Genomic DNA, 15,027 nt, shown 5'->3' on the forward strand with positions numbered 1-15,027 from the left:
CATTTTCTATGTCATTTATAACCATCTTACAAAAGAAAAAAGAAGTATTCACTTAAGTGAACATTCTTTCGAGTGAACAGTCTGATATCACTTTTAACTTCAATAAGTCTTAAAACAAAAGATGTACTTATTAAAAATCATAATTTCAATATAGGTTTTCTGACAAGTGGATATCACTAGATGGCGTTAGTATCGTGAGGTTCGTTTGACATTACAGTCTTGCATGCGATTGGCTTTAGTTTATTTAACCAATCAGAATCACAAACGTGGCACAAACGTCCCAAGTAAATAAATATTTTTATTGTTAAATGTGAACTAAAACTATGTACATAAAACTATATTAGACTTAAAATACTTAGGTACATAAATAAAATAACAACTTAAAACCAACAACCTTCAACCTTTGGTCCGCGGAGTTCTAGCGCGTTAAAACTTTTCAAAGACATATCCAAAAGGTTATAGACATCACAGGAGACCGAAGAGCTGGCAGCTTCCTCGGACAAAGAATTAGCTTAGCTATTCAAAGAGGAAACGCTGCCAGCATCTTCGGGACCTTGCCTAAGGGTGTACTTTATGTAAGTAATTTGTTGTTGTTGTTGTTTCTTTAAAAAAATATGGCTCTATCCATCGGAGGACAATTTTGCCAGTGTCTAGTAGTTTTTGCCGTTGTACGGTAAAAAAAATCTAGAAAAATATGAGAGGTAATGGTGGATGAACGATGACAGCGCGAATCCAACTAAAAAAAAAAAAAAGTAATTTGTTTTAATGTCAAAGTTGTCAAACGGTACTCACAATACCAACGCCATCTAGTCTATCATAGACAACCTCATTGACGAAACCAACCAACCAATGAGGGCTACCGTTTTCGCGCTCACCAGTTGGCGCCACTGTAGACAAAGGTCCCGTAGTGGTTATATTCTCATTGAAAGGTCTTACCTGAACTATAGTGGTTAATAGTTCAGTTATTATGGGCGTGAAAACAAATTTTACATTTAAATCATATTTAATACCTTGAAACCGTACCGTGAAAATATCGAGCATGCCACAGTGTTTGTAGTCCCGTTTTGTTCGGAATGAGGGAGGACAAAGGTTTCCGAAAGACAAAACTGTCTCAAAACACAGACATTCATTGCCCCGTAACGCATGTTTGCCATAATTAATTTCAGGTATTGCAATATATTCACAAAATTATTCTAATTATAAATAAACAGTGACGTTTGACATTTCGGAGACCTCACGCTAGCGGCGAATTCATACGCGATAGCCCTCATTCAATAAATAAGGTACTTATCACTAAATGGATGCGGAATATTCAGTCCAGTGGCTGAGCAAGCAAAGATTCAATGGAAATAATGATATGGTGAGATCATGACGTCAAACAGATATCACGATACTAACGCCATCTAGCGATATCCTTTCTGTCAGAAATCCTCATTAAACAAAACTTGAAAAACTTAAACACATTCAGTTAAACTTAGCCAACCATGAACTGAAATATTCTTCATTTTGTGAGACCTTATAATTTTTAAAGCCAATAAGAAACACTTAAAAGTAAAATAAAAATATAGTTATTGCGATATGCAACGTGTAGTCACAAAACAGATAGGTACAGAAATCAATCTACATACAAAGTGCGCTCGAGCAACGCACACATAGACACTGCTCACGGACACGATATCTCGGACCGGTTGGGACCAGCGCGAGCGCGAGTGCCATCCGCTTGATTCACGCGTCTGTGAACTTTTTTGTGCTATTCTCCATAATAATGGAGAATGCGAATTTATAACACTTTAAAATATAATAATCGTGCATTTCGCCAATGTGGAAATCATCGCAAGATATTTTTTGTGACAAATTTGTAATACAACAATGGCATTAACATTAAAATATTTTAGTTATTATTAATTTATATTTCCATTCTTCCCGTTTCATTCTCAACAATAAATCCAACAACTAGATACGAGTGCCACTACCACGATAGTTTTTTGTGCATAAGCCATAGTTGACAACCTTAGAGCGACCGCCGAGCGTAGGTATGAAAAGTGAAGTACATACATGAGATTGACTTCTGTACCTTTCTCTTTTGTGTAGTGGTAACAACCCGCCCCAGCGAGCCATGAGGATTAAGGCCTCATAGTCTCAAGTAGAAAAACATTTTAAAATTATATGGTGACAATGAGGGCTATCGTTTTCTGTCTCACTAGATGGCGCACTGTTGCGTGAGGTTTTTAAGTGTGGCTTTCAGAGTCTGTTATTACGGGCGTGAAAACAAAGTTTAGATTAAAATCATATTTAATACACCTTAAAACCGTACCATAAAAATATCCAGCAACCACAGTGTTGCTTAGTCCCGTTTTGTTCGGAAAAAAGGGAGGACAAAAGTTTCCGAAAGACAAAACTGTCTCAAAACACAGACATTCATTGCCCCGTAACGCATAATTGCCATAATTAATTTCAGGTAATGCAAAATAGTCACAGAATTATTCTAATTATAAATAAACCCGCGTAGCTCACCCAAAAACTATGAGATTTGACATTTCGGAGACCTCACGCTACACCAGCGCCTCTAGCGGCGAATTCATTCACGATAGCCCTCATTATGACGGCACCAATCATGGACATGTTAAGCACAGTAGTGGACAATAATTAAATGCCTTATAGCATTCATGATCTATAATAATTATGATCGTCAGATAACTAAACATAAGTGTTATTAGTTTAAGTTTTTGGTAAAAATTTCATTCTTAATACTTGCAAGCTTTTTTTGTTGACTGTACTTGTATTGTCAACCAAACTACAATTGAATACCAAATTACTAGTCGATACCATTAACCGGAGGGTTCCGTCCTGTGGAGAAGACCTTGGCCGGACCCCCAGGATGTCACTACCAGATTATTGTATTGTCACGCAATTTACACAAGTATACCAAACAAGTCAATCCAACTTCTGAAAGTGGGTCGAATTTAACTTGCAAGATTTGATTACAGACAGACAGACAACGGGACAGGTGAAACTAAATAAAAGCTTGTGAAAAAAGTAGGGTCCGTTATGATTGGTTTTTTGGAGTCTTTTTGTATTTTTTATTTCAACTCCAAATTTGTTACTTTCCAAACCATAAAAACCCCCGTACCGTGACACCATATCGATATGGTTTCACGGGATACCCGTTAAAGTAACAAATTTGGAGTTAAAATAAAAAATACAAAAAGAGTCCAAAAAACCAATCATAATTTGATTGCTTAGTAGCGACATCTCTTGTCTGCGTGAGCGGTTGGTTCCGAAAGAGTGTGACGTCTCTCGTTGAGAGCGGAACATAGATGTCGCTAGTGCTGCTGCATAAGTAGCGTAGTAGAAATAAGCAACCTGAGATATGTATGCATAGGAAAAATTCGTGTCTAGATTCCTGTCCAGCGGTGGTGTAGGGGTTATAGCACGCAGCACGGATTGCTGAAGACCTGGGTTCGATTCCCAGCGCTGGTCTCTTTTTCTGGTTTTTCTGTGCATCCATGTCTCAGTTTGTATTTTCGATAGGGTCCGTTGTTTATTGGTTCTTGTCCATGACTGGTGCCATCAATTTAAGTACATAAATTACATTGAAACTACATTAAATACAAATTAAACAAACGAAAAAATAACTAGAAAACTTAAGGTACCCAATTGAGGGACAACGAATTAATTCTTGAATGGTCTAAATGGTATATAATCCGTTCCCATCGTGTTAATTCGGTACACACGACTAAGTACTTCCGAATGCTGATGGCGAGTCTGGGAATTATCTATACTATACTAATATTATAAATAAACAAGGAGCGGAATTTCTCATAGCAAAAATCAAACATCAAAGGGATTGAACACAAGTTTTATCGACTATTCCAGTTATCGATGTTATCGAATCGACTCTTCGCTTGTTATCGCCTTTTAACATTATTCTGTAACATTTGACCTCTTTGATAAGCAACTTGTATCTCCATATTAAAATATATCGCGTCAACGTCACATATGACATTTTCATCACACTTGCTCGTAAACAGTGTCGTAAAATGCAGGCTACCTTGGTTGCAACCCCCCAAATAAAACCCTCGACCTTAATGTGCTTGTCATGAAACCCGTGGTCGGTAAATGAGTCATTGCGCGTACACATTTTCTTGTCATGAAGCCCAAGGTCGGTAAATGAGTCAGTGCCCGTACTGATGGTGCTGCTGCAGGACTACATGGACAACATGCACACGCACGTTGCGGCGCATGCCGAGGGAGGTAGAGGGCGGCGCTGCCAAGAGCACAGCCTAAGGTATCGCCAATATTTGGACCAATTATATTTTTTCTTTTACAAGTATAAAATTTTACTTGCAAATGTGATGAAAAACATTGTATGTCGCACGGGCGGTACTAGAATTACGAACATCGACTCATAAAAGCCCTCAGTCTTCGACTTCGGGCTTCTAATAGACTCTCGTTCGTAATTCCTTATTTACCGCCCTTAAGACACAATGTACTATTATGTCGCTTGAGTTTTTCTTAGTCATTCCCGTGTTATTAAGGTAATCCTAAAAGAAAAACGATTGACAAATGGATAAAACACATCCCTTACTTATTTACAATGAAGATTCTTCAAAATAAACTTCTAAATGTAAAGTTTATTTTAAGCAGCTCAGCAGCTCATCATCCCAGCCTATATACGTCCCACTGCTGGGCACAGGCCTCCTCTCAGAACAAGAGGGCTTGGGCCATAGTTCCCACGCGGGCCCAGTGCGGATTGGGAACTTCATCAGCTCAGCAGCTCATTCCGGACTAACTATGACCTAATTCGCGACTATGCCGATTTTATAGCAAATAGTGAATACAACCAAAACAGCATTATCGAATACTACAAATATGCTCCTACACCAACGGAGGTAGAACGCTCTTTCTCAAACTATAAATGGATCTACAATGATAGCAGGACCAATTTAAAGGGTGACAATATAGGAAAAAAATAAAATACTCTATTACTACAGAGAAAATGAAGAAAATGCGATTAGTACAGAAATAGATTTCTATTGTTATTTTGAATGAAGGTTAAGTTTTATCATAGTTTTAGTTTTGCATTTCCGTTTAAATTACATCACTTAAAAAGTGCTATTTTAAAAGTACTTAGCTAATATTTTGCTGTTTCATTAATTGCTGAAATATTTATCGATAGTCGATAAAACTTATGTTCAATTCCTTTGACGTTTGATTTTTGCTATGAGAAATTCCGCTCCTTGATTATAAATACGAAAGGAAATGATTATAAATAATAAAGTGTGCGTTTGTATGTCTTTCACGTCGAAACGGAGCGACGGATCGACGTGATTTTTGGCATAGAGATAGTTTATGGGCCAGAGAGTGACATAGGCTACTTTTTATCCCTGAAATATGCACAGTTCCCGGGGGAACAGCGCGCGATAACCGAATTCCACACGGACGCAGTCGCGGGCAAAAGCTGGTAATAAATAAAGTACCATGTTTAATAGAAATATGTCACTTATTAATACAAACTGGTCCGCGGCTTCGCCCGCGTGGAGTTTGATCGCGCGCTGTTCCCTCAGGAACTGCATTTTTCCGGGATAAAAACTAGCCTATGTCACTCTCTGGCCCATAAACTATCTCTATGCCAAAAATCACGTCGATCCGTCGCTCCGTTTCGCCTTGAAAGACGGACAAACATACAAACACACACACTTTCACATTTATAATATTAGTATTGATTGACAAAATTTCAAACGAGTTTGAAGTTTATAGAGAATGCAGTGTAAACAAAAATGAAATAAAAATCTTAACTTAGGTGTTAACCACTCTATATCGATTACTCTCTCGATGCGACCTTAGAGAATTAAAGTTTTCACATAGGCAAAATATCGCTAGATGGCGTTACAGACACAGCAGGCAGGTCCTAGGTTTGCAGGTGGTAGGTAGGTCCTTGTGCAAGGTCCGCCCGGATTGTTACTACCATCTTGCTCGCTAATGCTGCCGTGAAGCAGCAGTGCTTGCACTGTTGTGTTTCGGCGTGGAGAGTAAGACAGCCAGTGAAATTACTGGCACGTGAGGTATCCCATCTTAGGCCTCTAGGTTGGCAACGCGTCTGCAATACCCCTAGTGCTGCAGATGTTTATGGGCGGTGGTGATCTCTTACCATCAGGAGACCCACTTGCTCATTTTCCATCCAGTAGTATAAAAAAAAAAAAAAAAAAAAGCAGGAAGAAGTGCTCGGAACATTGATCCGACCGCCAAACCAACGAGAATCGACCATCCCCGAAATCTTTGGTGCCGCTTTAACAGGCTGAGAACTGGGCACGGCCGCTGCAACTGTCACCAGCACAAGTGGGGGTGGAGGGAGTCTCCGCTCTGTGAGTGGGGGGAAGAGGAACAGACAATGGAACACATCATGCGCTGCCCCTTACACTCCTACCCTGGACCCGCCGAAGACCTGGATGCACTAACGCCGGATGCAGTCGCGTGGCTTAGTAGTTTAAGTGTTTTGCCTATATTTGTTATAATGCCATACGATTAAATAAATGGCGTTATTATTGTGTGGGCCGTTTGACGTTTGACGTTTGCTTGCGATTGGCTCATTTAGTTATTTAACCAATCACGAGCAAACGTCACGACACTAACGCCATCTAGCGATATTTCCCCTCTGTGAAAACCCTCATTGTCTACGTTGTCTTAATGGGAGGCTGACTCAAGTCAAGTAGCATGACAAATACGAATGTTAAATTGAAAATACAAACTGAAATATAGATGCACAGAAAAACCATAAAAATAAGACCATCACTGGGAATCGAACCCAGGTCCTCGGTAATCCGTACCGCGTGCTATACCGCTACACCACTGATGGTCAACGGTACCGACACGAATTTCCCCTATGCACCTCATATCTCAGCTTGTTTGTTTCTTATTTAGCCACTTAAGCAGTGACGCTAGCGACATCTATGCCGTAGCCCTCATCGAGAAACTTTTTCGGCACTCCATTGGAACTAACCGCTCACCCGGACAAGAGATATCGTTACTAAGCAATCAAATTAAGATTGGTTTTTTGGAATCTTTTTGTATTTTTTATTTCAATTCCAAATTTTTACTTTTACCGTCATCCCGTAAAACCTAAATTGAAAATACAAACTGAACTGAACTGAGCTGAACTGAGTGATGGTCTTATTTTTCTGGTTTTTCTGTGCATCTATATTTCAGTTTGTAGTAAAAAAGATTCCAAAAAAACAATCTTAAATACGAATGTTTCCGAGAAAATACTATGGGAAAGGATTATTCACTACACATGTATAAGATTCGCTAGCTTCTATGTCTTATAAAAATACTTAAGTTACACTTAATTATATTATCATCTGTTCTAAAAATTCTTTCTTTATTTTCCTGTCCTTTTCGTGCCTCTTTGAATGCAACACCAACTTGCTTCTAGTCAGGAATCGCTTTTTACAAACCTGAAAAAAAAATGGTAAGTTTATGTTGATGATATTCTTCCTCATCAATTCGGCTTTTATAGGCCGTATATACGCGTATGTAGGCCCCACTGTTGGGCAAATATTTCTGAGAATGAGAAAGCTTGAGCCGCAGTTCCCACGCGGCCTCGCTGCAGATTGGGAATATCACACACACTTACAAAGCTTGTAAAAAAACTAAGCAACTTAAGGTCTCCTGCTGTTAATTAAGACCTGGCACTCATGAGGTAAATCTCCGGAATACATCTCGAGACGCATGACCAGATTGTTCTATCTATCCGCATGTGAATCCCCATACTCACTCATTCTCGCTATCACACTTACTCACATACTCACTTTTCTACCCATGCCCATACTCATACGCACTCTTCTACCCACACTCACACTCACTCTTCTACCAATACTCATACTCACTCTTCTACCCCTACTCAACACATTCCTTGCACCACACACACATTCCTCGCACTCGCGTTTTGTGTATACAAAAACCTCGCTCCGCTAAGCAGTTTCCAGTAAGGCTGCGCTAAGCGAGATTAGGTATATAAAACTAATAGAAACTGGTTGACGATAAACAAATTTTTCGCAACGCATCCTCGCACATCGTGGAAACGCAGCCTAATGGAAACAGCTCAGAGGAGCGAGGTTTTTGTATACACAAAACAAGGGAAGTATGAGTGCGAGGAATGTATTGAGTATGGGTAGAAGAGTGAGTATGAATATGGGTAGCAGAGTGTGTATGAGTATGACCAGAAGTGTGAGAATGTAAATGAGTGGGATGGCGAGAATGAGTTTGAGTATGGGTATAACGTGCGGTTACACACTCTTTGCAGCATATTTACAGAATAAACGTTTTGATTTTTTTGTTTCGCGGCTTAATGTCACCCGCTGTCAATTACCTGACATTCATGAGGTTTATCCCCGGAATGCATCTTGAGATGCATGACCAGATTGTTCTTCTGCACGAAGCTCTTGGAGCATATCTCGCACTCGTGGGGCTTGTCCCCCGTGTGGATCTTCTCGTGCCGGTCCAGGTCCGCCTTCCGGTAGAACGACGCCCCGCACTCGACGCAGTTGAAGTTCTTTATGCCTGCGAAAGGAAACATCCGACATTCAAGCAAACTAATTCCCATATCGCTCTGAACTTTACTTATTATGATTTCAATTATCTTACCTATCTTCGTACTCATTTATACTCATAGTACATCCATACTCAGCCTCGTTCTGATATTTATTCATAGTCGTTCTCATTCTGGCACTAATCCATACTCGTGTCATAACCTAGTCATACTCAATCTCATTCTCGTACTCACTAAAGCTCATTACATAGCTATATTCAATCTCATTCTGGTATTCATTCACAGTCATTGCATAGCCATACTCAGTCTAACTCTGGTAGGTACTCATTCACACTCATAGCACAGCTATATAATAATAATAATCATTTATTTCAGACAAGTCACACGCTCATCCATAATAGTGTTAGTATTTAAAGGACAATAGAAAAAAACTATACAACTATGTTAGTAATACCTACTTAATAAAAAAAAAATAAAAAAACATTAAAATTACAATTACAAATTAAAAATTGTACTCAGTCATACGCTACGCTATACTCAGTCTCAATCTGGTAACTATTTACTTATAGCATAGCCATACTCAACCTCATTCTGGTTGTACTAATTAGTACTTATATCTTAACATAGTCATACTCAATCTTATTATACTCACTCGTTCTTACTCATAGCATAAACATACTCAGTCATTCTTATTACTCAGAAACAATAAAATATTTTTTATTTATCACACTCACAGACAGACACTCTTCTACCCATACCCATACACATAATCACCTTGATTGTATCAGCGCATGTATGCTCCTATGCCCTAGCAGTGTTTGTATAGCTGAAACAACATGAATCCCTAAACTCAAATTCATTCTCCTATCCTACTCACTCTTCTACCCATACTCACACTCACACTCACCTTGATGTATGAGCGCGTGTATGCTCAGATGCCCGAGCTGTGTGTATGTCTTCCCGCACGTGGTACACATATAGGGCCGCTCTCCTGTGTGTGTGCGTTTATGTTTTTTCAACTCATAGCCTGTTTGGAAGATCTTGTCGCAGTCTTCACAGGGGTGGGGGGATTTTTTAACTACCCGTCTGCGTCGCTTTCTGTGGAGTACATAATGTATAAAACGGTTCTCTATCGTTTGCCCGAAAGTATCGTTTTCTAGAATTTGCATTTGCCATAAAGTAATTTATTTCTGAAATAGTAATTTCTTCAGAATTGATATTAAACTAACCTAACCTACTGCATTCTATATGATGACATTAAAAAAAACCCGAAAACAGCACGGTTTTATATATTTTATGGCAAACGATGGTATGGCAAATTCGGGCAAGTAAAGGTAAACGGTATAAAACGTGTGTTAATATAATGCAATGAACTTATTACATGAAAAATAAGCAATGAACTCACTTGACTTTGAAAACTATGGCATAGGGGCCAATCAACTATTTTACCAACACTTTGGGCGTCTCCTGCGTTACCAAAATATCGTACTTTGAAGAAGATATTTCACGGTTTAATAGGTTGAACTTACGTAGGATGGCATATTCATATACACCATTTATTAAAATTACAGAAAAAACATGTTTACTTACAAAAATCTGCAATTGTTTGAAAAATGTCGCGGACAGATTAGTGTTGGTAAAAAGTTGATTGGCCCATAGAGCCCCCGGTGGTCGCGGACGCCCCTTAAGGGGGTCGCAGTATCTTTAAAATACTCTCACCGTTATTATGAATGATTATTCAATGTTTGTATTATCAACGTAACATAATACAACTAACTGTAAGTGGAGGTAAGCAAGGGGTTGCCATAGTACATTGTGTCTTAAGGGCGGTAAATAAGGAATTACGAACGAGAGTCTATTAGAAGCCCGAAGTCGAAGACTGAGGGCTTTAATGAGCCGATGTTCGTAATTCTAGTACCGCCCGTGCGACATACAATGTTTTTCATCACATTTGCGAGTAAAATTTTATATTTGTAAAAGAAAAAATATAATTGTTTCAAATATTGGCGATACCTTAGGCTGCGCTCTTGGCAGCGCCACCCTACCCCTCCCGCAGCATGTGCATGAGCCGCTTGTGCAAGTGGGCCAGCGGCCAGCGCGCGCAGCAGCAGTAGTACGGGCATTGACTCATTTACCGACCTTGGGCTTCATGACAAGAAATTAAGTACGGGCAATGACTCATTTACCGACCACGGGTTTCATGACAAGCACATTAACGTCGAGGGTTTTATTTGGGGGGTTGCAACCAAGGTAGCCTGCATGTTACGACACTGTTTACGAGCAAGTGTGATGAAAAATATTTTCCAAACCAAGGGGGGTGCGACAGTTTGAAAAGCACTGGCATACATGGTCTAAGTTGTACTTTGTCCTGTGATGACTAGAATTCTTCACAAATTACGCGTGGATTATGTACGGAACTCAATTTGGACATTAAAATGGGTAAAAATCGGTGTAACATACTTTCTGGATGGCTTCAAGGCATCGTTTTTTTTTTTCAATTCAAGAAGTATTCTGTAGTAATTTACAGATTCATTGGACGGGCCTTTGCATCCAGAGACGTGGTTTCAGTGTAAGGGAGAGTGTAATATCTGTCTGTAGTGTGGTGTATATATCTGAGGCTCCCCATGAGGCTGACATAGTCACATTTGGTGTGCCCTCGTTAAAAAAAAAAAAAAAAAAAAAAAAGTAGTAAGAAATCTTAAACCTACTTTACTGGTTCTCCATTCGGATTTGTATCATCATCTGAAATGAGAATGACTTCGGGCTTGACAACTATCTCTTCCACCTTGCAGCCGACTTCCATGGTTACTGGAAAATAAGCATTTTGTATTTTTATTTTACCCTTTTTTTTTTTACTTCTCTATTCTCGCATTATGTTATCCTGGCCTATACACTGTGTTTTTATTTAATTCCGTTAACTTCAGCAGATGCTCAGTTCATTGGTATGAACTATGATATGAACCTAATAATTAACTTTTAGGACAAATTGAAAAAAAAATGTTACACTGCTTTATAGGAGATTGTTGGCTAATTTACAAGACAAAATAGCCCTTTCGCCTGATGGTCACAGGGAAAGTTGAGAGTAAAAGACCCAGAGGCCAGAGCCCAAGACAGTGGTCTGATCAGGTCTCAGAGCAGATCAACCTACCGATCAGCGCTGCACTCCACCAGGCAGCTGATCGTAACCGATGGAGAATTGCTGTTGACAAGCTGAAACGGAGTCACAATCCTCAGCAATGAGGGAGCGATTGAGAAGAAGAAGAGAATAGCCCTTTCAAAATCAGCTGATCCTCTGTGTGCGATTTGCCAGAAGGTAGAAGACTTGTCCCATTTGACAGTGTACAAATGGCGAGTAGGTACTTTCTTAATGTACAAAACAGTGAAGTTAAAAAAAACTGTTTCATATTAATTAGTGCATCCATATGAATGATGGGCTTTGGATACCAATAAGAAAGAATTTCTCAAGCATCACACATGACACTAGCAAGCTCTGTTTATTCAGAAACACTATATTGCCATCCTGCTTATGCTAATAGTATTTAATAAGAGTGTGAGAGGGACCAAACCACATAAACTTCAAAGTTCTTATAGCCCGCTCAGACACAGCATCAGTCCCTTGGAACTTTCCAAGGATGATCAATGAAGTGTTTTGTTGAGTCTATGTAGTTATTCGGAAAAAACGATTACACATACATATTTAAATTTCATATAGGTTCATAGCATTGTTGAGGCATTTTTTTTAATTAAAAAAAAAAGTTTATTCAGTAATAACTCAACTAAGTGCTTAACGTTCTAGAATATTCGTAAACGAGATAGCATGAACATTCCTTATTGATAAAAAATATCGTAAATCATGGATACCTCCAAAACATTGTTTCAAAAACAAACAACTTAGGAACATCAAAAAAAAATAGCACCACTTTCTATAAAGTGCATAGAAAGCTAAAATGAAATGAATTAACCAACCGAAAAACAAGTCACCAAAAAAAACAACCACGTTCAACTTGCTTTTGAGAAAACATCCATATTTTTTGCAATTAATTACTCACTTACAAGGTCAGCAACTAATTGTGAAGCACGAGAACGGTTGCGCTTTAAAATATTTTGTGTAAATAAACTGTTAATTCGGTTTAAAACACCGTAATTAACTAACAGCGACTGTTTCCAAGTTTATTTTGATTTCTTCAAAAGAAAAATTCAATAATTTGCTGTCAAGTAGACAGTCTTGAGTTGTCATGAAGAATGGGTTTCATAATCTACCAAATTCTAGTGATTATTATAATGACGATGAATGGAGCATGGAATAGTAACAATTACTTTATTATTTCCATGGGAAGAAGACATTTATTCAGTACGATACTTTAAAGCAGCATAATGGATTAAACAATATTTAACGACAGATTTCTAACGCTTTATCATGGCAATAATAAGGATATGATATGGCGCATATTCTTTTATTTTATTCTATTTTTTAGAACCATTTTTTCTACCTGATTTAATTAGTACTGCACTAACTAGCAACACCGGTTTTGCGTTTTGTTGTTGCATATGAAGCGAAATTAGGATAATATGTACAATTTTTTTTAAAACAAAATAATATTAAGACATTGAAATAAGTAAGTCTTAAAATAAAGACAATTGGTTTCTGATATAAAAGTCAATAAATAAAATAAGGAAACAAGATGTGATTTTAAAATAAAAGAATTTGATTGCTTCTTGGTGAAAAACGATGTAATTTTCTTTAATAGCTACAAAATTAGTAATAAACTTTCGGCGTGATAAAAAAAAGCAGAAAAAACAGTAACTAAATAATATAATATCACTTAATCAATGTAACACCAGCGGCCTTCTTAAACGAAACCAACCAAATTAAAAAGAACTATTGGTACACATAATTTAGGCATATGTTTTGACATTTTTCATTTAGCAGTATATATTACAATCGGGTCAACCATGATGTCATATCATTAGCTTAATTTAAAAGTGACGTACCATTCGGTATCATTTCTTTGCGAAATTTGGAAGACTGAGCACTGGTGTTCTGTAAATAGTTATTTTTACACTAGTAGTGTTAGAAATGTCGTACATTCCTCACAGGATTGCCGGTAGGTATTATTGTATATTGTGTTGATTGATAGTTTATTAATTTGTACTTTTATTACGTCTAAGTATTTACATTTGTTATCGTATTTGTAAAGAGTGATTAACAGTTGTCATGGTTTCTCTGTGTTTAATCGATTTAAACAAAATAATTAGGAAATGTAAAATAAATTGGACCATTTTTTTCCTTTTTACTACACCATTGAGTGAATACTTTTAAAAACTTATTTATCGTACTGTAATACTGTAATCATATCTACCCACAAAGTTATTATTAATCACAGTTATTTTTAATTTAAATGCAAGTGGCCTTAGTAGCTAGAAAATAAAATACTACCTACAGTAAATAGTAACATAATTACTTTCTTAAGCTATATAAATTTAATATATTTTAAATTTGCCGCAACGTATGAATGCACACAATGCATTCAAAAATGTCAATAGGCAATAAACAGCTGCTTGTCATGACATCATTTTTAATTTAACAGGTGATTGAAGAAAGTATAGGCAATCTTATTCTCGTCTTTCTTTTATTTATAAGTATTGAAAACATAAGTCCTAATACAATTTTATTAAAAAAGTACAGTTTAAAACAAGTCACGCGTAATTTATTAGTATTTTAGAAGGTCTTAAGTCAGCGATAACTCACATAGATAAACGGTACAATGCAGGAATGACGTAACCTACTAAATGTTAAAAACGCGCCTTGACCTAAAACGTATTTGGTACGATCCTTTCGCGTTTGTTTACCTTAGCAACTGCACGCTTCAATGCATCGTTAAACTACTTTTTTAAGTTTATCTTGTGCTTATCTATTTTAGAAAAGAAAACGTTCAAATTGGTATTTTCTTAAGCATATCATTGGATTAAAAATTATTAATTATAGGAAGTAACACAAATTAAAAAGTTGTTCATATCTGATCTCCGTGAAATTTAACGAGTACTAACTAGTACTACGAGTACTTCTGGATATGAGTTAGGTACTGCATGAGTAATTTTTTTTTTACTAATTAAACTCAAATTTATTTCCGAACTTGCGTAACTCACGCATCTCGTTAGACATGTCAATTTTGTGGACGTGAAATGCGGTTCTATGCATGGAGATATGTGGCACACATACGTAGCTAAATTGCAGCCAGGTAAAATTTTATAGTTCAATAACGTTTTTAACATGGCAAAGTAATGCGTGGATACCTCCAAAACATTGTTTCAAAAACAAACAACTTAGGAACATCAAAAAAAATAGCACCACTTTCTGTAAAATGAAATGAATTAACCAACCGAAAAACAAGTCACCAAAAAAAACAACCACGTTCAACTTGCTTTTGAGAAAACATCCATATTGTTTGCAATTAATTACTCACTTACAACATGGCAAA

At 37.4% G+C, this 15,027-nt stretch overlaps 2 protein-coding genes and 1 long non-coding RNA gene across 5 annotated transcripts in view; 2 read left to right on the forward strand and 1 right to left on the reverse strand.

Moving 5' to 3' along the window:
- Positions 1-1,211: 1,211 nt before the first annotated feature.
- Positions 1,212-5,802, forward strand: LOC141443017 (uncharacterized). Its single transcript, XR_012453001.1, has 2 exons — positions 1,212-4,111; positions 4,163-5,802. It is a non-coding gene; the product is annotated as an uncharacterized lncRNA (long non-coding RNA).
- A 399-nt stretch (positions 5,803-6,201) lies between these two features.
- LOC141443006 (uncharacterized) lies at positions 6,202-12,770 on the reverse strand. Of its 3 annotated transcripts, none has more exons than XM_074108222.1 (5): positions 12,602-12,770; positions 11,257-11,356; positions 9,456-9,646; positions 8,369-8,559; positions 6,202-7,454 (listed from the first exon to the last, which is right to left on the reverse strand). In XM_074108222.1, the coding sequence occupies exons 2-5, from the start codon at positions 11,349-11,351 to the stop codon at positions 7,347-7,349; spliced, it is 585 nt and encodes a 194-aa protein (XP_073964323.1). In that variant the 5' UTR covers positions 11,352-11,356; positions 12,602-12,770; the 3' UTR covers positions 6,202-7,346. The 3 variants fall into 3 exon arrangements, with proteins under 3 accessions (XP_073964323.1, XP_073964322.1, XP_073964324.1); XM_074108221.1 differs by having other exon boundaries at positions 12,598-12,770; XM_074108223.1 differs by lacking the exon at positions 12,602-12,770 and adding an exon at positions 12,515-12,579.
- A 750-nt stretch (positions 12,771-13,520) lies between these two features.
- The window catches only part of LOC141442584 (pyrimidodiazepine synthase-like), a 9,321-nt gene continuing 7,814 nt past the window's right edge, over positions 13,521-15,027 (forward strand). Inside the window, exon 1 of the mRNA XM_074107601.1 lies at positions 13,521-13,653. Coding sequence (XP_073963702.1) covers positions 13,626-13,653 — 28 coding nt within the window. The 5' untranslated portion in view covers positions 13,521-13,625. The remainder of the gene's footprint in view (positions 13,654-15,027) is intronic.

Source organism: Choristoneura fumiferana, chromosome 26, assembly GCF_025370935.1.
Source record: "Choristoneura fumiferana chromosome 26, NRCan_CFum_1, whole genome shotgun sequence".
In the NCBI taxonomy this organism is placed as follows: Eukaryota; Metazoa; Arthropoda; class Insecta; order Lepidoptera; family Tortricidae; genus Choristoneura; species Choristoneura fumiferana.